The 27696-nt window shown below is 44.3% G+C and overlaps 2 protein-coding genes across 3 annotated transcripts; both read left to right on the top strand.

Annotated features, from left to right (window-relative positions):
* The first annotated feature begins 2832 nt into the window (after nt 1-2832).
* On the top strand, nt 2833-21550 carry NONO (non-POU domain containing octamer binding). Of its 2 annotated transcripts, XM_012475029.2 has the most exons (12): nt 2833-2939; nt 3612-3668; nt 10151-10313; nt 11488-11681; nt 14614-14915; nt 15866-15961; nt 16166-16362; nt 16698-16782; nt 17157-17259; nt 18755-18794; nt 18990-19099; nt 20322-21550. In XM_012475029.2, exons 3-12 carry the CDS (start codon nt 10160-10162, stop codon nt 20454-20456), a joined length of 1416 nt encoding a protein of 471 aa, XP_012330452.1. In that variant the 5' UTR covers nt 2833-2939; nt 3612-3668; nt 10151-10159; the 3' UTR covers nt 20457-21550. The 2 variants fall into 2 exon arrangements, with proteins under 2 accessions (XP_012330452.1, XP_012330453.1); XM_012475030.2 differs by lacking the exon at nt 3612-3668 and having other exon boundaries at nt 2834-2939.
* Nucleotides 21551-21645: 95 nt separating this feature from the next.
* On the top strand, nt 21646-26327 carry ITGB1BP2 (integrin subunit beta 1 binding protein 2). Its single transcript, XM_012475032.3, has 11 exons — nt 21646-22229; nt 22490-22539; nt 22627-22683; nt 22762-22907; nt 23606-23700; nt 23834-23892; nt 24006-24076; nt 24182-24281; nt 24554-24667; nt 24904-24966; nt 25921-26327. Exons 1-11 carry the CDS (start codon nt 22166-22168, stop codon nt 26146-26148), a joined length of 1047 nt encoding a protein of 348 aa, XP_012330455.1. The 5' UTR covers nt 21646-22165; the 3' UTR covers nt 26149-26327.
* The last annotated feature ends 1369 nt before the right edge of the window (nt 26328-27696 follow it).

Here is a 27696-nt window from a genome sequence, read left to right as displayed (position 1 = left end):
TATGTATTTATGTGTCTACGTATGTAACGTATGTATGTATCTATCTATGTGTGTGTATATCTGGAAGAAAAAAATACCAAAATGTTAACAATTATTTCTGGACAGTGGGATAATTTTATTCTTCGGTGCATTTTCCAATTTTTCCCTCAAAAAGCATATATTACTTTTATAATCAGAAAAAGCAATATGGTGGGGCGCAGTGACTCATGCCTGTAATCCCAGCACTTTGGGAGGCCGAGGCGGGTGGATCACGAGGTCAGGAGATCGAGACCATCCTGGTCAACATGGTGAAACCCCGTCTCCACTAAAAATACAAAAAATTAACTGGGCATGGTGGCGCGTGCCTGTAGTCCCAGCTACTCGGGAGGCTGAGGCAGGAGAATTGCCTGAACCCAGGAGGCGGAGGTTGCGATGAGCCGAGATCGTGCTATTGCACTCCAGCCTGCGTAACAAGAGCGAAACTGCGTCTCAAAAAAAAAGTGGTCTTACGTTGTGTGGCTCATGCCTGTAATCCCTGCACTTCGCCAAGTAGAGGCGGGAGGATTGCTTACACCCAGGAATTTAATATCAACCTGGGCAACGTGGTGAAACCCTGTCTCTACAAAAAATACAAAAATTAGCCGGGTGTAGTTGTGCCCGCCTGTAGTCCCAGCTACTCAGGAAGCTGAATCGGGAGAATTGCTGGAACATGAAAGGCAGAGGTTGCAGTGAGCTGTGTTTGTGCCACTGCACTCCAGCCTGGATGACAGAGGAAGACTCTGTCTCTAAATAAATAAATAAATAAATAAAAACATTTCTGTTTGGCCAGGACAGTACATACATAGAAAATAGAAATGCAAGGAAGTGGTCATAATTGCTACCTCTAGAGAATGAGTAGAGGGGGAGACTGTTCTCTCTTTTTTTTTTTTTTTTTGAGACAGAGTTTCGCTCTTGTCACCCAGGCTGGAGTGCAATGGCGCGACCTCGGCTCACCGCAACCTCCACCTCCCGGGTTCAGGCAATTCTCCTGCCTCAGCCTCCTGAGTAGCTGGGATTACAGGTACGCGCCACCACGCCCAGCTAATTTTTTGTATTTTTAGTAGAGACAGGGTTTCACCATGTTGACCAGGATGGTCTCGATCTCTTGACCTCGTGATCCACCCGCCTCGGCCTCCCAAAGTGCTGGGATTACAGGAGTGAGCCACCGCACCCGGCCGGGGAGACTTTTCTGTTTATACGGTTGGGTATTGTTTGATTTTTTTTTTCCCGATGAGTAAGTATTAGTTTCCTTCTTCTTTTTAATTGAGACGGGGTCTCACTTTGTAACGCAGGCTGGAGCGCGATCTCCACTCACTGTAGCTTCTGCTTCCCACGCTCAAGCTATCCTCCCACATTAACCTTAACCTCCTGAGTAGGTGGGACTACAGGGACACTCCACCACGACCGGCTAATTTTTGCTTTTTTTTTTTTTTTTGAAGATGGGGTTTTGCCATGTTACCCAGGCTGGTCTCAAACTCCTGGGCTCAGGTGATCTGCCCGTCTCGGCCTCTCAAGGTGCTGGGATTACAGGCATGAGACCTGCACCCAGCCAGAATTAAAAATTCAGGTCCTCAGTTGCATTCGTCGTATTTCATTTTTTTAAAATTTTTATTATTTTTTTTGAGATGGAATTTGGCTCTTGTTTCCCATGTTGGAGTGTAATGGCGCGATCTTGGCTCACCACAACCTCTGCCTCCTGGGTTCAAGCGATTCTCCTACCTCAGCCTCCCGAATAGTTGGGATTACAGGCATGCACCACCACGCCCGGCTAATTATTTTTTGTATTTTTAGTAGAGACGAGGTTTCTCCATGTTGGTCAGGTTGGTCTCGAACTCCCGACCTCAGGTTATCCGCCTGCCTCGACCTCCCAACGTGCTGGGATTACAGGCCTAAACCACTGCGCCCGGCCACATTAGTCATATATCAATGGCCACTTATCTTTAGTAGCTGCCATACTGAACACAGCAGACATAGGACCTTTCCATCATTGCAGACAGCAAGTCTAGATCATTGTGCACAATATATCCATGGCAATGATGACACCTGTTGAAGCTCTCTGTAAATCATAGGAACAATAGTGATGTTTGGACTGCTAGGTTTTCTGGTTACCATGGAAATGAGGGTGCTGGTTACAATTCTGTGTAATCAGGCAGAGACTAAGGTGTGATGCTCCCTCTCCTCCCCCACCTCCTGTCTGTAACCATGACCAAAGAGTGGACTATTTCAGTTGCGTTTCCCAAGTAGCCCCAGCAACAGGAGAAGCACCTAGAAATCTGATTATGAGGTGTCAAGATGCAAGCCCTAACGAGGAAGTGTGAAAAAAGAAACAGGGCGAGGCCAAATCTATTACACTGAATACAATGACATTGTTACTCTTGCATCTTGCACAGGCGCAGTGCAGAAATGCTCCGAGCACGCCTACGCGCACATTTTCTCCCCTTCCTCTCCCTCTTTCCACTTTACTCTCTCTCCCATTTTCTCCTCTCCTTTCCCCCTCCCACCACTTGGTCTTTCAGTCTTTCAGTTAGTGCGTTTCTGTCTCTCCTTCCGACCCCCACCCCCAGCTCCTCTCCCTTTCCTTTTCCCCCTCCCCCTTTCCTTTTCCGTCTCACGCGCCAGGCCGCTTGCACATGCGCATTAGGTACAAAGCCTCGCTCTTTGTCCCCATCTGTCGTTCACACCAACTCAAGCCTTTGGCATTCGGCAGCCAATAGAATCTAAGAAATGGCGGAAAAATGATTCCGCCTCGGGAGATAAACCTTGATTAGCAGTTCAGCTAACCAATCGAGAACACCACTTTGTACCCCTTGGGAGGCACCGAGCTCCATCGTCTCGTTTCCGGCGGTCGCGCGCTCTTTTCTCGGGACGGTAGAGGCCGTGTAGCGTCGCCGTTACTCCGAGGAGAGATCAGTCGGTAGAGGGTGAGTTTTGGGACGGCTTGTTCTTATTTGGGAGGGTAGTGGGATTTCTTGGAACAATTAGCGAAGGAAGAGGCTCGGGCGAGGCTAGGTTTGGAAGAGGGGATGGCGGTTCCGAGGGCCCTTGAGGCCTTGTCTCCGCAGCCGCACTGCCTTCTCTGCCCACCCGCGGGGGCTCACCTCTCTCTACTCGCTTCGCCTCGGGCTTTCCCCGTTTTCGCTCCCGCCCTGTTTCTTTGTGCAACTCGTCTCCGAATCTTGCCCGTGTCAGTAAGTTGCTGGCCTCTGAGCCGCCACGGGCCCGACCGTGTGGGGTCTATTATGAGAGATCGCTGAAGTCGTGGTTGGTTGGAGGAGGAGGCGCTTTGTTGGGCGCTCCTCCTCTCGGCCCCGCGAGGCCATTAATTCAGAATGGGCAAGTGAGGCCCCTCCAGCGATATTTCTTTGTCAAAAATCTTAGCTGGAAAGTTCCTCTGCACGTCCAGAGCCCACCGCTTTCGTAGTCAGATTTCTGTATGCCCTTTTTTTAGTCTACCGCCTAGCTCCTTGACGCATTTATATAGCATCACTTTTTAAAATGAAACTTAAATTTATGGATTTTGCATCGAGTATTTTATTTTCCTGTTTGAGAAACTCTTACCATAAGCTGACACCTTTCTTTGCGTTTTTTAACAGAGAAGTCGAGGTTAGAGAGGACTGGGAGGCACTTGGCTGTCTTCAGTCGAAGTTGAGGTAGGTGTAAGGGATAGGGTTGCCAGACAAAACACGGGGCACCCAGTTGAATTAGAATTTCACGTACACAACCAATTATTTTTAAGTATACGTTGCATAGTTTCAATTAAATTTGAAATTCCAATTGTGGGTTGTGTATTTTATTTGCGAAATCTGGCAACTCTAGTTGGGGGGGGGCACTGGCTCTATTTATACTGTATCTTTGTCCACCTTCCTTTTTATTAAGTGAAAAGTCCTAAGAAACCCTTACAAAAGGACCTTAGTTCATTTCACAGCTTTCAGGCTGGCCATTCCAGGCGGCCATCTCAGTCTGGTAAATTTATATCAGATTTTCCCCGAAGTTACCTAAAAAGTTGACCCTTCTGCTGAAAATCGAGGGAACATTTAGGTTTCATATATGTGTGATATAGTGTTTGGTCTTGTACCTAAACATTTGTCTAACTGTAGCATGCCCAGTAAGTAGTCTTTCTCAACCAGCAATGCATATTTTCTCTCAAAATTCTTCATCAGGATTATTAGTCTTGGGGACAAGTAAGTAGACAGAAGTCTTTGCTGCTGATCTTTGCGCTATGTTCTCTTCTCAGAGGCCCAGTATTTAGGCGACCATGAATTTATTATTCTGAAGAAGGTTCTGCACATATTTCCAAATTATATTGGTGGTCATCAGAAATAGGTGGTAGGAAGAAATATTTCTCTAGGTACTTGCTACTTGACAGTCTTCACTAGTGCATTCCATCTTTGGCCTCTCTGGGGCCTTGGGAAGAGAGATGTTTTAACACCTGGAACCCAAATAGGAAAATAATTGATTTTGATGCCCCCAACTGTTTCCAGAGTGGATTTTAGATTTTGTATGTTTTAACTTCTTTTATATCTTATTTTTTAAAACATGATTTCCTTTTTTTAAGGTATCTCATTTGCCATGAAACTGCCACACCTGCTCATGGTATTTAAAATCCTTACAACTTTTTGAGAAAACAGTGTTGTACTTTGTGGCAGGAGTCACAGGATAGATTCTATTTTTAAGAATATATCCTATGGAAATAATTAAATGGAAATAAAGCCAGAAGACATTTACTGCAGCATTATAATAGGAAAAGCCCAAAACAACAACCTAAATGTCTTATTGTAGGGAGTAGTTTAGTAAATTAGTGTACATCCTGGTGGACTTTATATATAGGCATTAAAAATTATAATTATGTTGACATTAGCAGAAATGAGGAATATACAAGAGTGCGGTATCAGTCACCGAAATGATAATGTATGTTTAAATAAGCAAGAATGGAAAACTGTGGGAGGAATATTTACATGGGTATGTCAAAAGATTTAGCTATGAGCATTGATTATAATGGTGAAAAAGTAGAAACAACGCAGGTGTCCAATACAATAGGGACTTGGTTGACAACTGAATACTGTGTTCATTAATGTAAAATATTTAATGACATGAAATATTTAATGACATGAAAAAACAGGTTACAGAATAGTTGTATCTCATTTCAAATACATAAATTAATGACTAGAATGGTATACAAACATGTTAACAGTATTATTAGTGTTAGATCTATGGATTTTTATTTCTTTTTGTTTTTCTAAATTTTCTATATTAAAATGCATTTTGTAATAAGTATGTAATTGTAATTTCTGTTTAAAATTTTTTAAATAAAATTTTAGCTTGTAATTTCTGATACCTTAGAACATTAATGAGAAACATAAGATTGATTAAATGATATAAATGAAAATTTAAGTCTTGGCTTAAAAGTCAAATGTTGAGTGAGGTTTACCATCTGCCTCCTTCCATTCCCTATCCACTTTACCCTCCTCCCCCATTTTTATTTATTTTCCCATAGCACTTACCTCTTCTTAATTACTATATAAATTACTTACATAGTCTCTCACTAGAAGTAAGCTCTGTAGGCAAGAATCTGCTTTTTTCACTGATCACTCCAAGCACCTAGAATAGTGCCTAGCAGATAGTAGGCATTCACTGAATATTTTTTGAATGAAATAGTGAATTGAAAAATCGTTAGTAACCTACAAGCAATGCAGTTGTTTTCATTTTTGCCTACCTTCTGTTCCTTCTCTATATTCACATTTAAAAAAAAAACAAAAAAACCTTTCTCCACATGTTTATGTGGTCTACATAATTTTTAATGCTGTGAACATTTTGTTGTATAGATGTACCATAATTTAATGAAAACCATTCTCCTAATTTTGGAAATTTAAGTCATTTTTATTGTTTTGTGTACCATAAAGGCCATTACAATGAACACTTTCATGGGTGTAGTTTTTAATTTTAAAATTATTAGGATAAATTTCCAGGAGTAGAATTTCTCAACTAAAGACTGAATGGATATCTTGATAGCTCTAGTTACCTATTGTCTTACTAAACAACTTTTGGATACAGAATTTGGTAATTGCATTGCCGTTTTCAGTTTTGATGGGATGTGACATAAAATGGATTAGGTTTTTTTTTTTTTGGAATGTTTTTATACACATGAAAGTATTCCCGTACACACACCATCAAAATCAATAGTTATCAAGCCTTTGTCGCATTTCTTTCATCTGAGAAATGTAATTTTCTGTATTATTATTATTTTTTTTTTGAGATAGACTCTCTGTTGCCCAGGCTGGAGCCTCCTGAATAGCTGGGATTACAGACACCCGCCACCACGCCCAGCTAATTTTTATGTTTTTAGTAGAGACAGGGTTTCACCACGTTGGTCAGGCTGGTCTTGTACTCCTGACCTCAAGCAATCCACCTGCCTGAGCCTCCCAAAGTGCTAGGATTATAGGCATGAGCCACAGCAATTTTGTTTTGTTTTGTTTTGTTTTGAGACAGAGTCTTCATCTGTTGCCCAGGCTGGAGTGCAGTGGCGTGATTTCGGCTCATTACAGCCTCTGTCTCCTGGGTTCAAACAACTCTCCTGCCTCAGCTTCCCAAGTAGCTGGGACTACAGGTGCCACCCCTGGCTAATTTTTGGATTTTTAGTAGAGGATGGGGTATCACCGTATTGGACAGGCTGGTCTCGAACTCCTCACCTTTATGATCCACCAGCCTTGGCTTCCCAAAGTGCTGGGATCACAGGTGTGAGCCACCATGCCTGGGCCAATTTTCTCTTTTTTTTTTTTTGAGACGGGGTTTCACCATACTGGCCAGGATGGTCTCGAACTCCTGACCATGTGATCCTCCCACCTTGGCCTCCCAAAGTGCTGGGATTACAGGTGTGAGCTACTGAGCCTGGCCTAATTTTCTCTATTTTAAAGGGAACATATAGTATTAATAATACGATGCTCATAAAAAGGTCCTTTTCTGCATTTTTCCTTCAGCTAAATTCTTATTAGATGGTCTTGTGTTTGAGGGAAAGGATTTAGGATTGACATTGTCCTTTTAATTCCTGGAGAACTGTCCTTGAACAAGGAAGACTGTCCTCAGTTTGTTAACCTGATAAAGTTAAAAATTTTCATTTTAAAATTCAACTTTTGAATTCAGTCTGGATTATACCAGTAATCTTTTTTTCTTACAAAATCTCGCTCTATCACCCAGGCTGGAGTGTAGTGGTGCCATCTCAGCTCACTGCAACCTCTGCCTCCCGGGTTCAAGCGATTCTTCTGCCTCAGCCTCCCGAGTAGCTGGGACTGCAGGTGTGTGCCAGCATGCCCAGCTAATTTTTTTGTATTTTTAGTAGAGACAGGGTTTCACCGTGTTAGCCAGGATGGTCTTGATCTCCAGACCTTGTGATCTGCCCGCCTCAGCCTCCCAAAGTGCTGGGATTACAGGCGTGAGCCACCGTGCCCAGCTCTTCTTTTTTCTTTTCTTTTTATTTCTGAGACCAAGTCTCACTCTGTCGCCCAGGCTGGACTGCAATGGCAGCATCTCAACTCACTGCAACCTCTGCCACCTGGGTTCAAGCAATTCTCCTGCCTCAGCCTCCCAGTAGCTGGGACTACAAGTGCATGCTGCCACACCATGTTGGCCAGGCTGGTCTCTAACTCCTGACCTCAGGTGATCTGCCTGCCTTGGCCTCCCAAAGTGCTGGGATTAGAGACATGAGCCACCGCGCCCAGCCTATTTGTTTCTTTATTTTTTTGAGACAGGGTCTCTCATTCTGTTGGCTAGGCTGGAGTGCAGTGGCATGATTTCGCCTCACTGTAACCTCCTCTTCCTGGGCTCAAGTTAATTCTCCAGCCTCAGCCTCCCAAGTAGCTGGGACTACAGGCATGGGCCACTGGAGGACTGCTTGAGCCCAGTAAAAACAGAGACTGAATCTTGCTATGTTGCCCAGGCTGGTCTCAAACTCCTCCTGGGTTCAAGCCATCTTCCCACCTCAACCTCCCAAAGTGCTGGGATTACGGGCCAGAACCACCATGCTGACCTCATTTTTTTTTTTCTTTTCAATGTTTGGGAGCACAGAGCACTTGTTTTCTTTTTAATCTTATGTTGATTTTTAAATGATAGAATTTAATGTTTTATTATTATTATTTTGTTTTTTTGAGACAGAATCTCATTCTGCCTGCCCAGGCTAGAATACAATGGCATGATCACAGCTCACTGCAACCTCAGCCTCCCAAGTAGCTGGGACTGCAGGCATTTGCTGTCATGCCTGGCTAATTTTTTTATACACATTTTTTTGTAGAGATGGGGCTCACTATGTTGCCAGGGCTGTTCTCTAACTACTGGGCTCAAGCAGTCCTCCTGCCTAGACTTCCCAAATTGCTGGGATTACAGTTTGCTTTTTTTTTTTGAGACGGAGTTTCGCTCTTGATACCCAGGCTGGAGCGCAATGGCGCGATCTCGGCTCACCGCAACCTCCGCCTCCTGGGTTCAGGCAATTCTCCTGCCTCAGCCTCCTGAGTAGCTGGGATTACAGGCACGCGCCACCGTGCCCAGCTAATTTTTTGTATTAGTAGAGACGGGGTTTCACCATGTTGACCAGGATGGTCTCGATCTCTTGACCTCGTGATCCACCCGCCTCGGCCTCCCAAAGTGCTGGGATTACAGGCTTGAGCCACTGCGCCCGGCCCAGTTTGCTTTTTTTTTTTGAGACGGAGTTTCGCTCTTGTTACTCAGGCTGGAGTGCAATGGCGCCATCTCGGCTCACCGCAACCTCTGCCTCCTGGGTTCAGGCAGTTCTCCTGCCTCAGCCTCCTGAGTAGCTGGGATTACAGGCACGCACCACCATGCCCAGCTAATTTTTTGCATTTTAGTAGAGACGGGGTTTCACCATGTTGACCAGGATGGTCTCGATCTCTTGACCTCGTGATCCACCCGCCTCGGCCTCCCAAAGTGCTAGGATTACAGGTGTGAGCCACCGCGCCCGGCCCAATTAGTTTGTTTTTAAAATGTGCTTTTAATGTGTGATAGGGCCAGTTTTTAAGAGTGGGTTCTTTTGGAAAAGTAGTTTCCTATTAATGTATAGTATTGAACTGGAAAGTTCCTTAAGCCATTCTAGTGCAAGCCGTTCTCATCCAGTACTCATTTAGTTTCTATGTGCAGTGTAACTGCTGATGCTTGGTTGTTTTTAGATTTTTATTTAATTTTTTTGAGACAAGATCTCTCTCGGTTGCCCAGGCTGGAGTGCAGTGGCACAATCATGGCTCACTATAGCCTCTAACTCCCGGCCTCAAGTGATCTTGCAGCCCCAGCTTCCTGAGTAGCTGGGACTACAGGTGTGTGTCACTATGCCTGGGTAATTTTTATTTTTTTTTGTAAAGATGAGGTCTCACTGTATTGTCTAGGCTGGCTGATCTTGAACTCCTGGGCTCAAGTGATCCTCTCACCTCAACCTCCCAAGTAGCTGGAACCACAGGTGCATGCCACCACACCCAGCTAATTTTTGTATTTTTTGCTAGAGATGGGGTTTCACCATGATGCCCAGCCACTGCATTGGCCTTTTAATTTATTTTTTCTTTATTTTTTCCTTTTTTGTTTGATTTTTACTATATTTTGTAACTTCCAGAATGCAAGATTTTTTTTTTAGCATGGTTTTCATGTATAACACTGATAGATTTTTTTTTTTTTTTTTTTTTTGAGACGGAGTTTCACTCTTGTTACCCAGGCTGGAGTGCAATGGCACGATCTCAACTCACCGCAACCTCCGCCTCCTGGGTTCAAGCAATTCTTCCGCCTCAGCCTCTCAAGTAGCTGGGGCTACAGGCATGCGCCACCATGCTCAGCTAATTTTTGTATTTTTATTAGAGACGGGGTTTCACCATGTTGACCAGGATAGTCTCAATCTTTTGACCTCATGATCCACCCGCCTCCACCTCCCAAAGTGCTGGGATTATAGGTGTGAGCCACCGTGCCCAGCCACACTGATAGACTTTTGAATTGTTCTCCTTTGTCGTGGTTGTTCAAAGTAACCAGTTGTTTGCCTCTGGCAAAAGCCAGAGTACCAAAGCTGATTAATGACATACAAGTCATCAGGAAGGTGAATGGTTGTGTTATTAGTATTGAATTTATTTAATAGTCTGCTTTTTCTTTATAGGGTGCAAAAATGCAGAGTAATAAAACTTTTAACTTGGAGAAGCAAAACCATACTCCAAGAAAGCATCATCAACATCACCACCAGCAGCAGCACCACCAGCAGCAACAGCAGCAGCCACCACCACCGCCAATACCTGCAAATGGGCAACAGGCCAGCAGCCAAAGTGTGTATATGCTAGGTGATGGAGTAGAAATAGATTCCCACTGGGAATGGTTTCTTGGTTTTTAGATTCGTTTCTCGGGATTATAAGGGAATAGCCTTTATGGCACACCTTTGTTCTTTTCCCTCTTTACCTTTTAATACTTCTTATGATGGAAAAGGCTAATTATTCTCTGGAACCAAGGAGCAAACATGTATGACAGCAGTTGAATATAGGTTGCTCTGCTGTGTTGGCACATTCTACTGCTAAACAGACGTCTGCATGTTTTATCTCAGCTTGGTTCTTAGAGGTAGTCATCAGATGACTGGTAGTTAAAAAGAATATAGAATAAGACTTTTTTTTTTTTTTAATCACCTCCCCCGCCCCCTCCCCGCCTCCCCTGCAGCCAGAATAAGTCTTTAGGCTTAAGTGGAGAAGTCTGGTACTGAGTATTATACGGTTAGCCTTGAGCCTGTACCAGCTCATTGGAAAAAAGTCTTTGGTACTGAGTATTATACGGTTAGCCTTGAGCCTGTACCAGCTCATTGGAAAAAAGTCTTTGGTACTGAGTATTATACGGTTAGCCTTGAGCCTGTACCAGCTCATTGGAAAAAAGTCTTTAAGTATATGTTCCCGTTCAGTCAGTAAACTTTGAGTACCATTTGTATGCCTCTAAGACTAGAACCAATCCCAGCTTTATTTCCAGAGATTACTATAAAGAATTGCTCTTTCCTAACTCTTCATTCCATTGCTCCCAGGCTGAAAGAATGGGAACTGTTAAGGTTATGAAAATTGGTGAGAGATTAGGAAAATGGAACAGTTATTTAAAAAAATTTTTTTAAATTCTCATCTGAAGTTACATTTTGAATGTTAAAATCTGATCCCTTGTAACATAGGTCTCCTTGAATTGCTTAATTTTTCTCTTTGGCCGGTAGCTTCTATATTTTTCTCTCCCTTGCTTAGTCCAGCTTGGCTTCTGGCCCATCATAGAGCTGTTCAGATGTCCTTGAAGATCTCTGCATACTGCTTTCACATTCTAAGGCACAATTTACTAATAAGTGGTTAGGTTGCCTTGGGAAATGATGTTTGCATTCTCTACAAGTTATGTTTCCTAGTCTAGCAGTGGTTATAGGTCTTTGAGGATTCGACTGTGATAATCTTTCCCCAGTCTTTTAAGTGGTTATGTGTCTTCTCTCAGATGAAGGCTTGACTATTGACCTGAAGAATTTTAGGAAACCAGGAGAGAAGACCTTCACCCAACGAAGCCGTCTTTTTGTGGGAAATCTTCCTCCCGACATCACTGAGGAAGAAATGAGGAAACTATTTGAGAAATATGGAAAGGCAGGCGAAGTCTTCATTCATAAGGATAAAGGATTTGGCTTTATCCGCTTGGTGAGCAACGGTTGGCTTTTGAGGCATGTGCTCTAAAGGTGGGGAAGTTGGGGAATAATGGATATGGAAAAATAGGCACTGGAAATAATTAGCAGATGATTTGTTCATTAAAAGCTTATTGATGAAACAACTGCAAAAATGCAGATTTTAATTTTTCCTCACAGTTTTGTTTCAAAGATAACAGGTTTTTTTTGCCTAGGATACTGGAGCTAAAGTATGCCCTTAGGAACTTTTTTTTTTTTTTGAGACAGAGTTTTGCTCTTGTTGCCCAGGCTGGCGTGCAATGGTGCTTTCTTCGCTCACTGCAACCTCCACTTCCTTGGTTCAAACAATTCTCCTGCCTCAGCCTTCCAGGTAGCTGGGTTTATAGGCATCTACCACCACACTCGGCAAATTTTTGTATTTTAGTAGAGATGGGGTTTGATCATGTTGGCCAGGCTGGTCTCGAGCCCCTGACCTCAGGTGATCCTCCTGCCTCCGCCTCCCAAAGTGCCGGGATTACAGATGTTAGCCACTGTGCCTGGCCGAAACTTTAATTGGGAAATTTCAAACATACAGAAGTAGGCAGAATAGTATAATAATGAACCTGCACATGTGTATTGCTCAGCTTCAGTAATTATCCAGTTGGTGGTTAATTTTGTTTTATCTATACCCTTCCCCTATTTGGTCCCCCCATGATCTTTTTGTTTTCCTCCAGAAAAAGTGAAAAAATTTATTAATGATAAAGGTTTATATAATTTATTTCCCAAGCTTCTACACATATATTGTCTTAAGACTTTTCATAACCATTAAGAGACAGTTTTATTTGTATCTTGCTTTAAAATAGATAGGTATCTCACTGTGTTGCCCTGGCTGGACTTGAATTCTTGGGCTTAAGCAGTTCTCTGTCCACCGCCTCCTGAGTAGCTGGGACAGCAGACATGCACCACTATGCCTGATCTATTTGTATCTTTAAAAAAAATTTTTTAAATTGGATTAACCAGGCATGGTGTGTGCCTGTAGTCCTAACTACTTAACTAGGCTGAGATGAGAGGGTTGCTTGAGCCTAGGAGTTTGAGGTTACAGTGAGCTATGACCATAGGACTGTACTCCAGCCTGGGCGATAGAGAAAATTAATGATGGTGGCCGGGCATGGTGGCTCATGCCTGTAGTTCCAGCACTTTGGGAGGCTGAGGCAGGCGGATCATGAGATCAAGAGATCGAGGCCATCCTGGCCAACATAGTGAAACCCCTTCTCTAAAAATTAGCCGGGCGTGGTGGCGCACACCTGTAGTCCCAGCTACTTGGGAGGCTGAGGCAGGAGAATCTCTTGAACCCGGGAGGCGGAGATTGTGGTAAGCCAAGATCACGCCATTGCACTCCAGCCTGGCCACAGAGTAAGACTCCGTCTCAAAAAAAAAAAGGGCCGGGTGTGGTGGCTCACGCCTGTAATCTCAGCACTTTGGGAGGCCAAGGGGGGTAGATCACGAGGTCAAGAGATCGAGACCATCCTGGTCAACATGGTGAAACCCTGTCTCTACTAAAAATACAAAAATTAGCTGGGCATGGTGGTGCACGCCTGTAGTCCCAGCTACTTGGGAGGCTGAGGCAGGAGAATTGCTTGAACCCAGGAGACGGAGGTTGCGGTGAGCCGAGATTGCGCCATTGCACTCCAGCCTGGGTAACAAGAGTGAAACTCCGTCTCAAAAAAAAAAAAAAAGGAAATTAATGATGGTAAAACATACATAACATAAAATTTACCATCTTAACCATTTGTAAGTGTAGACCTTATTTTAAAATCTGGTTTAATTTAGGGAATTATGTGAGAGGAAAACATTTCTAGATAGTATCTACCTTCATAGATGGGCGAGAATAATGTGACAGCATGATCACTAGATGGGGTGGTCAGAACTGGTTTTCATTCCAATCTGCTGCTAACTGTAGACTATAAAGGCAAGTCATTTTTTCTGGGTATCAGGTTTCTCTTTAGTAATATGAAAGGGATCCCATCAAGGTTTATGGTTCCGAAGAGGCTTCTTGGATGGTATACATGATTCTGGTACATAGCTGGCAAAAGTTAGGCCATGTGCGGTGGCTCATGCCTGTAATCCCAGCATTTTGGGAGGCCAAGGCAGGCGGATCACTTGAGGTCAGGAGTTTGAGATCAGCCTGGCCAACATGCTGAAACCCATCTCTACTAAAAATACAAAAATTAGCTGGGCGTAGTTGTGTGCGCCTTTAGTCCCACCTGCTCGGGAGGCTGAGGCAGGAGAATCGCCTAAACCTGGGAGGTGGAGTTTGCACCACTGCATTCCAGCATGGGTGCCAGAGCAAGACTCTGTCTCAAAAAAAGAAAACAAAGACCACCCTAAAATCCACCACCCAGAATATTTTATTTTATTTATTTATTTCTGAGATGGAGTCATGCTCTGTCGCCCAGGCTGGAGTGCAGTGTTGTGATCTCAGCTCACTGCAACCTCCACCTCCCGGATTCAGGCAATTCTCCTGCCTCAGCCTCCCAAGTAGCTGGAACTACAGGTGTGTGCCACCATGCCCAGCAAATATTTTGTGTTTTTAATAGAGACGGGATTTCACTGTGTTAGCCAGGATGGTCTCAATCTCCTGACCTTGTGAGCCACAGTGCCCGGCCAATGGTCTTTGTTTATTGGATGATGTGTTGTCAGTTGGGAGAATAATACCTATGAAATTGATGACCACCTAAGTGTTACTAACTTGTAGAATTACATGTGATTTATTGCAAGGCCATCAGAAGTAACTAGGGTGGCCAAAGAGCTGAAGCACACCATTAATTCTTCCGCTTGTTTCTTTGTATGCTTGTCAAGTTTTTAGGCGGGAGATATTTTGTTACTGATCTATACTTCTTTAGAGTGTTGATGGCTGCTAAGGTATTCTTTGTCAAACTGAGTTATTCTAATTTTCCTCTGCTTCCTAGGAAACACGAACCCTAGCGGAGATTGCCAAAGTGGAGCTGGACAATATGCCACTCCGTGGAAAGCAGCTGCGTGTGCGCTTTGCCTGCCATAGTGCATCCCTTACAGTTCGAAACCTTCCTCAGTATGTGTCCAACGAACTGCTGGAAGAAGCCTTTTCCGTGTTTGGCCAGGTGGAGAGGGCTGTAGTGATTGTGGATGATCGAGGAAGGCCCTCCGGAAAAGGCATTGTTGAGTTCTCAGGGAAGCCAGCTGCTCGGAAAGCTCTGGACAGATGCAGTGAAGGCTCCTTCCTGCTAACCACGTAAGTGAGGGTCATTTTCAGACATAGACCTTAGATTGTTGATTCCTTCCATGGTCTGGAGAGTTGGCCTTTAGTAACCATGTTTCTATGTTATTTAAAGACTTGGTACTAGGCCATGCACGGTGGCTCATGCCTGTAATCCCAGCACTTTGGGAGGCCGAGGTGGGTGGATCATGAGGTCAGGAGTTTGAGACCAGCCTGGCCAAGATGGTGAAACCTCATCTCTACTAAGAATAACAAAATTAGTGTTACTGTACGGAATACTACAATTAAAAAAAAAGAAAAGAAAAGAAAAATAAAAAAATTAGGTGCGGTGGTGGGTGCCTGTAATCCCAGCTACTCAGGAGGCTGAGGCAGGAGAAACTGTTGAACCCAGGAGGCAGAGGTTTGCAGTGAGCTGAGATCGCACAATTGTACTCTAGCCTGGGCAACAGAGCAAGCCTCTGTCTCCAAAAAAAAAAAAAGCCTTTTGGTACTAATTGAGCTTTCTCATATGATTTTTACTATAATCTTAGATTAATAGAAGTAGGATGACAATTATGAAAAATACCTTTTTAGTCATTCATTAGGTTGTCATTTAATCAGTGTTAAGTCTATTTACTTTGAAGTTTTAGAGCTCTGAAAAGTTGATTTGTGCATATAGTAGTATCTCTTAGTGTTTACCACAAGTCATTTCTCAGAGTTCTGTAGATAATCAGATGTTTAGGCTGTACTTAAGTACTGTACCTACCTACTTGGAACGTCTTTTTGAGGCTGTATTCAGAGATCTGAAGCCTGATTTTTGTCCTATGAACCCCCATTTTCTATAATGCTATTAGGTATAAAAAATTCCTTCAGAAGTGTTTGTCCAATTCTGAGCCCTAGCTAATTCATTGTGCCAGCAGCATGTGTAGAGAAGAAGCCTGGTGGAGTATGATTTGATTAACACTGAACTTTGTTCTTTCTCCCAGATTTCCTCGTCCTGTGACTGTGGAGCCCATGGACCAGTTAGATGATGAAGAGGGACTTCCAGAGAAGCTGGTTATAAAGAACCAGCAATTTCACAAGTAGGTGAAATTTCACATGTGGTCTTGATGGATTTCCCTATTAGGTGTTTGCTTCTTAAGGAAGCTTATAAGGGCATATATAAAAGAGGCAGGTCTTTGCTGCACATGTTCACTGGCAACCATTGTCTTGGTCCTCAGAAGGAATGCAATAGTTAGTTGGGGTAATCCTGGACAAAGTTAGTAACCTAGGAACCTTGCCTATAGGGAACGAGAACAGCCACCCAGATTTGCACAGCCTGGCTCCTTCGAGTACGAGTATGCCATGCGCTGGAAGGCACTCATTGAGATGGAGAAGCAGCAGCAGGACCAAGTGGACCGCAACATCAAGGAGGCTCGTGAGAAGCTAGAGATGGAGATGGAGGCTGCACGCCATGAGCACCAGGTCATGCTAATGAGACAGGGTGAGTCTAGGCCTAAAAGTCTTAAAGCTGAAAGGACAAAATGACTTTTTAAAATGAGTTTATTTGTATCAATTAGCAGAAAAGCCTAGATCTCTGCTTTTATACTCAGAAGTATTCTGTGTTGATTTTGGTACATAAATAGGGTTGGAGATGTGGCAGAGATACTGGATTCTGTGGAGAAGGAAATGATAGGTTTGACTTCATTTTGGAATCTGGACACCACAGGTGGCACCAAAGGAATTACGTCCTCTTTGCCTTCTGGATCTTTATTGATAGAAAGTCATTAGATCTATGTGAAGGCAATGAGAAATGTTCTCGGTCTGTTGTTTCTTTAGATTTGATGAGGCGCCAAGAAGAACTTCGGAGGATGGAAGAGCTGCATAACCAAGAGGTGCAAAAACGAAAGCAGCTGGAGCTCAGGTAACTTTTCTCGAACTCTTTTTCCCTGACAGCTCTAAAAGGTAATGTCTCATTCCTCTTTCCTACTGCCATGCTACCTCATGCATTTGTAAACATGTTGGCAAATATTTCCTGGCTGCTTCTCGGGTTCTCTATTTGGATTGGAGATGTTTAGCTGCCCATGGTTCTGGGAGTTACCTGCTAAAAAGAAAGCAGCTGAGTGCTGGTCTCATAAGGTTCCTTTGGGGGTTGCCTCAGGGCTAGGCACACTTAACAGTGAGTTTCCTGGTGAACTGTGATAGTTTTCAGTAGGCTGTCTCCTTGGCTGAGTCCCCTATTAATCTGCTCAAGTTCTGAAATGCCTCTGTCTTAAATGCCTTGATGACTCTCTGTAGGCAGGAGGAAGAGCGCAGGCGCCGTGAAGAAGAGATGCGGCGACAGCAAGAAGAAATGATGCGGCGACAGCAGGAAGGATTCAAGGGAACCTTCCCTGATGCGGTATATCTCCCATGTACCTATGATGTACCAGGCCAGTCGTGATAAGCCTGACTCACCATGAATTGTCTGCTAGGATACCGGTTATAACCAATTTTCCTGTGTTGTGAAATAGCACTTTAGAAAAAAGAATTCATGAGAAGGAGAGGTAAGGTTTGAAGAGGAGTTCTTTTTGTTGTTGTTGTTGTTGTTGTTGTTGTTTTGAGATAGAGTTTCACTCTTGTTGCCCAGGCTGGAGTGCAGTGGCGCGATCTTGGCTCACTGCAGCCACTGCCTCCTGGGTTCAAGTGATTCTCCTGCCTCAGCGTCAGCTGAGTAGCTGGGACTACAGGCACGCCATACCCAGCTAATTTTGTATTTTAGAGGCAAGGTTTCACCATGTTGGTCAGGCTGGTCTCGAACTCCTGACCTCAAATGATCCACCCACCTCAGCCTCCAAAAGTGCTGGGATTATAGATGTAGGCCACTGCGCCTGGCCCAGATAGCAGTCTTTAGGACTGCTGATATCCATTAAATGTAACCTCAAGATCTTTATTTTTGAATCTTGAGCAAACTCTGTCTCTATACTTAATCTAGGAGTTAAGTAAATGCCACTGTCTGACTGGCCAGTCTGACTATGTAGTTGCTACCATGGGTAACAGGTTGTGTTTTGGAGGGAAGTCAATGCAGGGTAGGCATTATCACATAAAATAGTTGTGAATCCAAATACTTCATGGCTCATGCAATCCTGAGGTTGTTTTGGTTGTAGTGTTAAAAATTGATCATGCCCGTTTCCCAGTCAGGGAACCAAAAAGAAAAAAATTGATAATGCCAAAACTGGATAGTTTTTTGTTTGTTTGTTTTTTGAGACGGAGTTTTCATTCGAGTCGCTCAGGCTAGAGTATAGTGGTGCAATCTCAGCTCACTGCAACCTCTGTCTCCCAGGTTCAAGTGATTCTCCTGCCTCAGCCTCCCAAGTAGCTGAGATTACAGGCATGTGCCACCATGCCCAGCTAATTTTGTATTTTTAGTAGAGATGGAGTTTCTCCATGTTGGCCGGGCTGGTCTCGAACTCTCGACCTCAGGTGATCCACCTGCCTCGGCCTCCCAAAGTTCTGGGACTACAGGCGTGAGCCACCGTGCCTGGCCTGAAGAGGAGTTCTTGCCTCACAGGCAATTTAGGATGAAAAGCTGAGTCCTGCTGTATTCTCTTTAGACTCAGTGACTATAGGAAGAGATATGCAACCTTGGCTACTCCTCTGCTGTGATTGCAATTGTACAGGTTGGAACTTTTAGAAGAAATCTCTTCCCCCTTCCTTTCACCTCTCTGTTCCTAATAGGAGACTGACTTGTGTCCTATTAGCTCCGTGACCTTGAATTTGTTGCACAACTATCAAGGGTTGTGCTCCACAGCTTGATCTCAGTGCTCTTGGGATGGGTTATCCATGTGTGGTCTTTGATGGATTGTGGTAGAATGCACTGCTGTCTTGGACTGTCTTGAGTATTTTTTGTTTTTCAGAGAGAGCAGGAGATTCGGATGGGTCAGATGGCTATGGGAGGTAAGGACTTAGGAGGTTAATGGCTCTAATTTCCTTTTTTGTTTGGTCCCTGGTGAACTATGTAGCTTCTGCTACCTACTTTAAGGGAGTGATGTGCATGTCTTAGCCCAGAAGTCTTGTTGAATTGTTTCCTTTGGCATGGAAAGAGACTTAACAGTCTCTCTCCCTTGTACTGATCACACTACTCTGCTTTAGGTGCTATGGGCATAAACAACAGAGGTGCCATGCCCCCTGCTCCTGTGCCAGCTGGTACCCCAGCTCCTCCAGGACCTGCCACTATGATGCCGGACGGAACTTTGGGATTGGTAATAAACTGCGGGGCCCTACAGTAACTCTAAATGGTGGTAGGAGAACAGGCATTGTTTTCACAGCCCCTAGGCCTACCTCAATTTGCTACAGATAGCAGTCTTTTTTTTTTTTTGGAGATAGCGTTTTGCTCTTGTTGCCCAGGCTGGAGTGCAATGACGCAATCTTGGCTCACTGCAACTGCCACCTCCCGGGTTCAAGTGATTCTCCTGTAGCTGGGATTGTAGGCGCATGCCACCATGTCCAGCTAATTTTGTATTTTAGAGGCAAAGTTTCACCATGTTGGTCAGGCTGGTCTCGAACTCCTGACCTCAAATGATCCACCCACCTCAGCCTCCGAAGGTGCTGGGATTACAGGCGTAAGCCACTGTTCCTGGCCCAGATAGCAGTCTTTAGGACTGCTGATATCCATTAAATGTAACCTCAAGATCTTTATTTTTGAATCTTGAGCAAACTCTGTCTCTATACTTAATCTAGGAGTTAAGTAAATGCCACTGTCTGACTGGCCAGTCTGACTATGTAGTTGCTACCATGGGTAACAGGTTGTGTTTTGGAGGGAAGTCAATGCAGGGTAGGCATTATCACATAAAATAGTTGTGAATCCAAATACTTCATGGCTCATGCAATCCTGAGGTTGTTTTGGTTGTAGTGTTAAAAATTGATCATGCCCGTTTCCCGGTCAGGGAACCTAAAAGAAAAAAATTGATAATGCCAAAACTGAATAGTTTGTGGTTTTTTTTTTTTGAGACGGAGTTTTCATTCTTGTCACTCAGGCCAGAGTACAGTGGTGCAATCTTGGCTCACTGCAACCTCCGCCTCTGGGTTCAAGTGATTCTCCTGCCTTAGCCTACTGAGTAGCTGAGATTACAGGCATGTGCCACCATACCCGGCCAAAACTGGATATTTTAAGATAGCCTGCCCTTGTGCAGATACCTAGCTCAGGAAAAAGGATTTGGCTGTAACAACTAACCTAGGAATTTAGGATTGTATGTGATGTTGCTTAGTCATTAGTGGCTAAAAAGTTAAAGGTAAGATGATTGGTTAAGTCCCTAATTCAGACAACCTTTTGGGGTTATCCTCTAAACAGACTTGATCACTCACTCCTGCCATCAGGATCCTTGAATAGTTGAATGGAAATGGCCTCCAATGGAGGTACTATAGATAAGTGGGAAGCTTAGAACAATGACTCTGTTACAATATTGCTCTTTTTTTCTCTTTAAGACCCCACCAACAACTGAACGCTTTGGTCAGGCTGCTACAATGGAAGGAATTGGGGCAATTGGTGGAACTCCTCCTGCATTCAACCGTGCAGCTCCTGGAGCTGAATTCGCTCCAAACAAACGTCGCCGATACTAATAAAGTTGCAGTGTCTAGTTTCTTAAAACCCTTAAAAGAAGGACCCTTTTTGGACTAGCCAGAATTCTACCCTGGAAAAGTGTTAGGGATTCCTTCCAATAGTTAGATCTACCCTACCTGTACTATAGGGAGTATGCTGGGGCAGAGGGCAAGGGAGGGGTGGTATAAACAAATTGTGTGGTATAATGTTTAATCAGTTCTGTGTGGTGCATTCCTGACGTCTCAAATGTGATTGTTGAGCGCCTGGGGAAATTATGGCAAAGTGGATCCAGTTAGAGCTCATTAATCTTGATCATTCCGGGTTTTTTGTTTTTTTTTTTGTCCATCTTGTTTCATTTGCTTGATTCCCGCCCACCCGGAGACAGAGTCTCTCTGTCACCCAGGCTGGAGTGCAGTGGTGCGATCTTGGCTTACTGCAACCTCTGCCTCCCGAGTTCGTTTGTCCAGGCTGGTCTTGAACTCCTGACCTCGTGATCCACCTTCCTTAGCCTCCCAAAGTGCTGGGATTACAGGTGCAAGCTACTGTGCCCAGCCTCATTTGCTTTCTTACTCTTAACACTCCCCTAGCCCCAGAGAAACTGCCACATACACCACAAAAACCAAACAAACATCCTCCAATGACCTTAGCCCCATTGCTCCATTCACTCCCAGGTGAAAATTCAGGCAGTCCACAAAGGTCACAGGCAACGAACATACGGTTGTGTTATATCCCATATATTACCCCTTCATGTCCTAAAGAAGACATTTTCTCTTAGAGATTTTCATTTTAGTATATCTTTAAAAAAAAAAAAAATCTTGTGTTAACTTGCCTCCCATCTTTTTCTTGGGTAAGGATGCCCAGGAATGACCCTTTTGTGTCTATGATGTTACTGTTCACAGCTTTTCTTGATAGGCCTAGTACAATCTTGGGAACAGGGTTGCTGTATACTGAAAGTCTGACAGTAGCTCTTAGATTTGCCTATCTTAGGTAGTCACGCTGTGTATTTTTTTCATCAGTGTACCGTGTTTGATTTGTCTGATAAATTTGGAGTTTTTCTGAGAAATGGAGCAGTAATGCAGCATCAACTTATTAAAATACATTTTAAGCCTTTTAATTTTCTGTGCTGTTTTTGAAGGGGAAAGGAGGGAGGGGAGTTACCTTAGGTGATGAGCAGTAGGCTCTGTAATGGGAATCCTTTATGACTGCAGTATTAAACTAGACAAACATGAGGAGGTAGGGATGAGATGTGTAAAATGACTGAAGTGGTTGGCAGGGACTAGTGCTGTTGACACTACATAGAAGTAATGATGGAGGAAAGTTGCCCCTTTGAAAGAAAATGGGCTCAACTCTCATTGAGCTGGGGGTGGGGGAGGTCTCCAAATTGGTATTTGTTTATGAGCAGCTGCTGCTATGTCCAAGGCTTGGAATTGGCATGGTGAATCTAAAACTGTCTCAGTAGTGGTGAGCTGACCTCACCCAAGTTGCAAGCCCTACTCTGCCTGATCCTTTTTTCCTGAGCCTCAGAGCTAAAATGCTCCTGAGCTCTTTCCTATTGGCTGGGAAGACCAATTGAAGTTCCCTTGCCCATGTTAGGAGGTGTACGCCTCCTGAACTAAAGATAGAAACAGCTGGCCCTTTAGGCAGCTAAAAGCCTCCAGACTAAGAGGTGTTCCCCATTCGGCAGCCAGACTCCTTGAAATACCCTTTCAGTAATCCTACCAACGCTTCCATGTCTCTACTCTGCCGTAACAAAGGCTGTGGGCAGCACTTTGACCCTAATACCAACCTTCCTGGTGAGTAAATAATCCTGACCTGGCCAGGGACTCTATGTGGGTATTGGGGAGTGGTCAGCTGGGGGGCAGTATGTTTGAGGAGCAGGGAAAGAAACTACCTGCCCTAGTTTAATTGGTCTGAGTGGTCTTCAGCCTTTGCTGGTTTTTTTTTTCCACATTATATGGAAAGAAACCATAAACATAAACCCAGGGAAGAGGTGAGAAATGATACTTTGTATAGTTATCTTCCCTTCCTTGATAACTTGTACTGATGTCCACAGATTCCTGTTGCCATCACCCTGGGGTCCCAATCTTCCATGATGCACTTAAGGTGAGGAATAGGTGACGGGGGTTAGCAAGAGCATTTCCCAGAAGAGATACCTAGGAAGCTAAGCTGATCTGGGTCTCTTGTTATCAGGGTTGGTCCTGCTGCCGAAAGCGAACTGTAGATTTCTCTGAGTTCTTAAACATCAAGGTAAATTATTTACGTACTTGGATTCTGCCCCCAATAGAAGGATTCTGTTCCTAATCCTTATCTCCTTATCTATACTAGGGCTGTACTATGGGACCACACTGTGCTGAGAAGCTTCCTGAGGCCCCTCAACCTGAAGGCCCTGCTACAAGTAGTTCATTTCAGGAGCAAAAACCTCTGAATGTGATTCCAAAGTCAGCAGAGACCTTGCGCCGGGAGAGGCCCAAGTAAAGAGGAGGAGGCCCCTGGACTTTTCCTATTTTCATGCAGCTTCCTAGGAGTGATTAATGGGTCATTGGGTCATTGAGGACTGGGAACTAGAGACTAGGGATGTGAGGAGGGCCAGTTGTCAGGGTTTGGATGGTGTATATCCTGTGCCTTAGGGGACATTTGTGTCTGGAAATAATGCCCTTTCCTCTAAGGTGGTATGGGATGATGGGATAGAGATCTGAATCAACAGAGTAGATAGCCCCTCACAAATACATCCTTAGTGTATAACAAAAGGGATTGTTGAGAATGACTTTTTTCTTTTTCTAGAAAAGAACTTTAAGATAAATCTCATATCAAGAAAAGGATGTATTATTGGCAGCCAGGAGACTGCAGAGAAAAATTTTGTGGGAATAATATGAGCAACTTCTGGAAGTCATATTAGGTCCACAATTAGATAAAAAGGAAGAGGATATGACTCAGTTCTGCAGAGAAGTGGTTAGATTTAGAGCAACTGAGTAGATGGGCAAGAGAAATGCTGGGGATTTCTCTAGGGTTCAGGTATTTGAGAGGTCCACAGAGATGAAAATTGGCAATGGGGTTACTACCCAACCTCTCCAACTCTGCCTCACTTCAATTCCATTACCATCGGTGGGAGTGTTGGAGTTGGCAATCATAGCTAATAGGTCAGAACTAAATCACCACCCATAATCCTTAGGTCAGAGTTGCCTCTGAAGCTGCTGCCGCTAAATATATCCCAAGCCCTGGAAATGGCATTGGAACAGAAGGAATTAGACCAGGAACCTGGGGCAGGTAGGTGGGTCTTTAGTAGGATCAACTTCATAGACTGGAATTTAGTGGGATCAACTTCATAGACTGGAATTTAGTGGAAGTGGCAATTGAGTGGGAGGATGGATAAGTTCCTGACTCTGTTTCCCTTGCCCAGGACTTGACAGTAATCTGATTCGAACTGGTTCCAGCTGCCAGAACCCAGGATGTGATGCTGTGAGTGAGAGTTTTGAGGGGCTCAAGCACATGGCTGAGAGATGACTGGGTATAGATACAAGGCTAAGTAGGGTATACCTTAGAATGACCTGGTTCTCCTTTATCCTTCTTAGGTTTACCAAGGCCCTGAGAGTGATGCTACTCCATGTACCTACCACCCAGGAGCACCCCGATTCCATGAGGGGTGAGGGAGGGGACTGGGTGGGCTATGAGACAGATTTCTCCTAATATTTGGTCATAAGATGGGATTGGGGTGAGAGAATTCAGTTGAATTATCTTCCTACTTCAGGATGAAGTCTTGGAGCTGTTGTGGCATCCAGACCCTGGATTTTGGGGCATTCTTGGCACAGCCAGGGTGCAGAGTTGGTAGACATGACTGGGGGAAGCAGGTGAGCCCCAGCTTTCCTGAACTCTTGATTAGAACCCAATCTCAGAGGTAAATTCTCCCTCTCTGTACTACATGGCCAAGCTCCCTATCGTCTCCCTTTAGTACAGACTAAATAAGATTCTGCTCCTTATCCCTCAACAGCCCAGAGTCTTTGCAATATGAGGTTGTGTTAATCTTTTTGAGACTCTCTGTTTCTTCTCCATATGCATCGTGAGAACTCCCCTTGGGTTAAGAATTTATTCTTACCACCTTCATTTTACATGTTCTCTTTAGCTGCCAGCATCTTGCCGCCATGATTGGCACCAGACAGATTCCTTAGTAGTAGTGACTGTATATGGCCAGATTCCGCTTCCTGCGTTTAACTGGGTGAAGGCCAGTCAAACTGAGGTGAGCAATGATCTGATGTTGGATGGGATAGTGAATTGGGTGATACTGCAATCTCACAGGCAGAGTTGTCATATGCTGTTAACCTGTAGGCTCTATAGTCGCCTATAGAAAGGAGAGCTATTAGGTCAGGGCTGTCTGGCTGACCTGTGGATCACACCTCTGACCTGGTTATCTGTTGTAATGACCTGTTCTGACCTTCTGGGTTTGTTACTACCCCTGTAATTCTTTTCTCTCAGCTTCATGTCCACATCGTCTTTGATGGTAACCGTGTGTTCCAAACACAGATGAAGCTCTGGGGGGTAAGTGAAGACCAGGGGGCACAGGAGGGGGAGGCAGATGGGGTGAAAGAGAGGCTACACTGGAATAGAGGGTGTCTTGAGAGAAGGAGTTGTAGTGGGAAAATTGAGGTTTTCTCTTCATTTGCTTTCATTTTCTCTCTCCTGCTCTTCCCACTTCCCTCTCTTTGCCTCCTTTCTGCCTTCTCCCTTTTCTTCGCTCATTTCTTTCCTTTCTTCCCCTTATTATATTGTCTTTGTCCTCCCTTATCTTTTTTCTCACCTTATTTTATTTATTTATTCATTTATTTTTAGAGACGGGGTTTCTCCATGTTGGCCAGGCTGGTCTCGAACTCTGGACCTCAGGTGATCCGCCCGCCTTGGCCTCCCAAAGTGCTGGGATTATGGACATGAGCCACCACGCCCGGCATCGCCTTATTTTTTAATTATTTTTTTAAAAATTATACTTTTAAGTTCTGAGGTACATGTGCAGATCTTGCAGGATTGTTGCATAGGTACACACATGCCATGGTGGTTTGCTGCCTCCATCCCCTCGTCACCTACATCAGGCATTTCTCCCAATGTTATCCCTCCTCACCCCCAACGCTGTCCCTCCCCTAACCCCCCATCCCCCAACAGACCCCAGTGTGTGATGTTCCCCTCCCTGTGCCCATGTGTTCTCATTGTTCAACACCTGTCTATGAGTGAGAACATTTGGTGTTTGATTTTCTGTTCTTGTGTCTGTTTGCTGAGAATGACAGTTTCCAGATTCATCCATATCCCTACAAAGGACATGAACTCATCCTTTTTTATGGCTACGTAATATTCCATGGTATATATGTGCCACATTTTCTTTATCCAGTCTATCATTGATTCTTGCCTTATTTTAAGAAAAAATTTCTCTCTCATTTGTCACCACTCCACCCTGACCCTTTGATTTCCTCATTCTCTCTTCTGTTTTCCTTTGCTCCTCCTCAGGTCATAAACGTGGAGCAGAGCTCTGTCTCCTTGATGCCATCTCGAGTTGAGATCTCCCTGGTCAAGGCTGACCCAGGATCCTGGGCCCAGCTGGAGCACCCTGATGCACTAGCTGAGAAGGCTAGGGCAGGGGTTGTGTTAGAGATGGATGAGGAAGAATCTGACGATTCAGATGATGATCTGAGCTGGACAGAGGAGGAGGAAGAGGAGGAAGCAATGGGGGAATAGTGACACCAGACAGTTCAGTGCCTAGATAGGACCTCAATGATTCCCTTAGAATCTTAGAGACCAGGATATTGTTGGCCATGTGGTATCATTGAGCAGCAGGAGGCTGAAGGAGGAGAGAACAAAACTGTGCAAACCATGCTGTTTTTTCCCTTAAATAAATCTTGTATTCTTCAGTTTCACATAGTGTCATTCTCTCACCTCACTATCGAAGATTGTATTTATTACCCCCACTGTGTGTTCAATATACATTGTGAAAACAAGCACATGCATGTTCAATCTATTCCTCACGACCACCAGGTATTTACTGAGTACTTCCTATGTGCCCAGTTATGTGTTAGGTGGTTTATAAATACCTGAGAAACAGAGGACTTACTCATTTCTTTCAACAAAGTAATAACCTGGCTGACAAGTCAAGGCCAATTTACACGAAATAATGATAAACATTATCAGATAGTTTAACTGAGTGCTAAATTGTGCAGTACAGTTTTTAAGAGCTGTGGGAGTTGAAGGAATGGAAAGGTTAATGTGGACAGTAGTAAAAAGGGAAGACTCCATGGAAGAAGTACATTTTTTTTTTTTTTTGAGATGAAGTCTTGCTCTGTTACCCAGGGTGTAGTGCAGTGGCATGATCTCAGCTCACTGCAGCCTCCACCTCCCAGGTTCAAGTGATTATCCTGCCTCAGCTTCCTGAGTAGGTGGGATTACAGGCACCTGCCACCACACAGACTAATTTTTTGTATTTTTAGTAGAGACAGGGTTTCCCCATGTTGGCCAGGCTGGTCTTGAACTCCTGAACTCAGGTGATTCACCTGCCTCGGCTTCTCAAACTGCTGGGATTACAGGTGTGAGCTACCACTTCCGGTGGTACATTACTATTATTATTACTTTTCTGAGACAGAGTTTCGCTTTGTTGTCCAGGCTGGGGTGCAGTGGTGCGATCTTGGCTCACTGTAACCTCTGCCTCCCAGGTTCAGGCAATTCTCGTGCCTCAGCTTCCTGAGTAGCTGGGATTACAGGCACCCTCCAGCACACCCAACTGATTTTTTGTATTTTAGTAGAGACAGAGTTTCACCATCTTGCCTAGGCTGGTCTCGAACTCCTGAGCTCAGGCAGTCCACCTGTCTTGGCCTCCCAAAGTGCTGGGATTAGAGGTGTGAGCCCTCATGCCCAGCCTGGTACATTATTTTTTACTGCTTTGTTGAGATACAATTCACATACCACACAATTTATCCATTTAAACGTAAAATGGGTGTTATTATTTTTGAGATGAGGTCTGTAGTGCAGTGGCGCCATTTCAGCTCACTGCAACCTCCACCCCACAGGTTCAAGAGATCCTCCTACCCCAGCTACCCTAGCAGCTGGGACCACAGGTGTGTGTTACCACCACACTTAGTTAATTTTTTGTATTTTTCGTAGAAACAGGATTTCCCCATGTTGCCCAGGCTGTTTTCAAACTGAGCTCAAACGATCTGCCTGCCTCAACCTCCCAAATGGCTGGGATTACAGGTATGAGCCACCATGCCTGGCCTGTTATTTTTAATATACACA

The sequence above is a fragment of the Aotus nancymaae genome, unplaced genomic scaffold, assembly GCF_030222135.1.
Source record: "Aotus nancymaae isolate 86718 unplaced genomic scaffold, 86718_ANA_hifiasm-v0.15.2.pri h1tg000081l, whole genome shotgun sequence".
Taxonomy (NCBI): domain Eukaryota; kingdom Metazoa; phylum Chordata; class Mammalia; order Primates; family Aotidae; genus Aotus; species Aotus nancymaae.
This window is presented reverse-complemented; position numbering and strand designations above follow the sequence as displayed.

Bases quoted from the DNA above. Each gene is read 5' to 3' on its own strand.
- NONO (XM_012475029.2), top strand. From the start codon at position 10,160: ATGCAGAGTAATAAAACTTTTAACTTGGAGAAGCAAAACCATACTCCA. The intron at 14,916-15,865 runs GTAAGTGAGGGT...TCTTTCTCCCAG, and splicing joins GGCTCCTTCCTGCTAACCAC to ATTTCCTCGTCCTGTGACTG. The intron at 17,260-18,754 runs GTATATCTCCCA...TTTGTTTTTCAG, and splicing joins AGGGAACCTTCCCTGATGCG to AGAGAGCAGGAGATTCGGAT.
- ITGB1BP2 (XM_012475032.3), top strand. From the start codon at position 22,166: ATGTCTCTACTCTGCCGTAACAAAGGCTGTGGGCAGCACTTTGACCCT. The intron at 22,684-22,761 runs GTAAATTATTTA...TATCTATACTAG, and splicing joins CTGAGTTCTTAAACATCAAG to GGCTGTACTATGGGACCACA. The intron at 24,668-24,903 runs GTGAGCAATGAT...CTTTTCTCTCAG, and splicing joins TGAAGGCCAGTCAAACTGAG to CTTCATGTCCACATCGTCTT.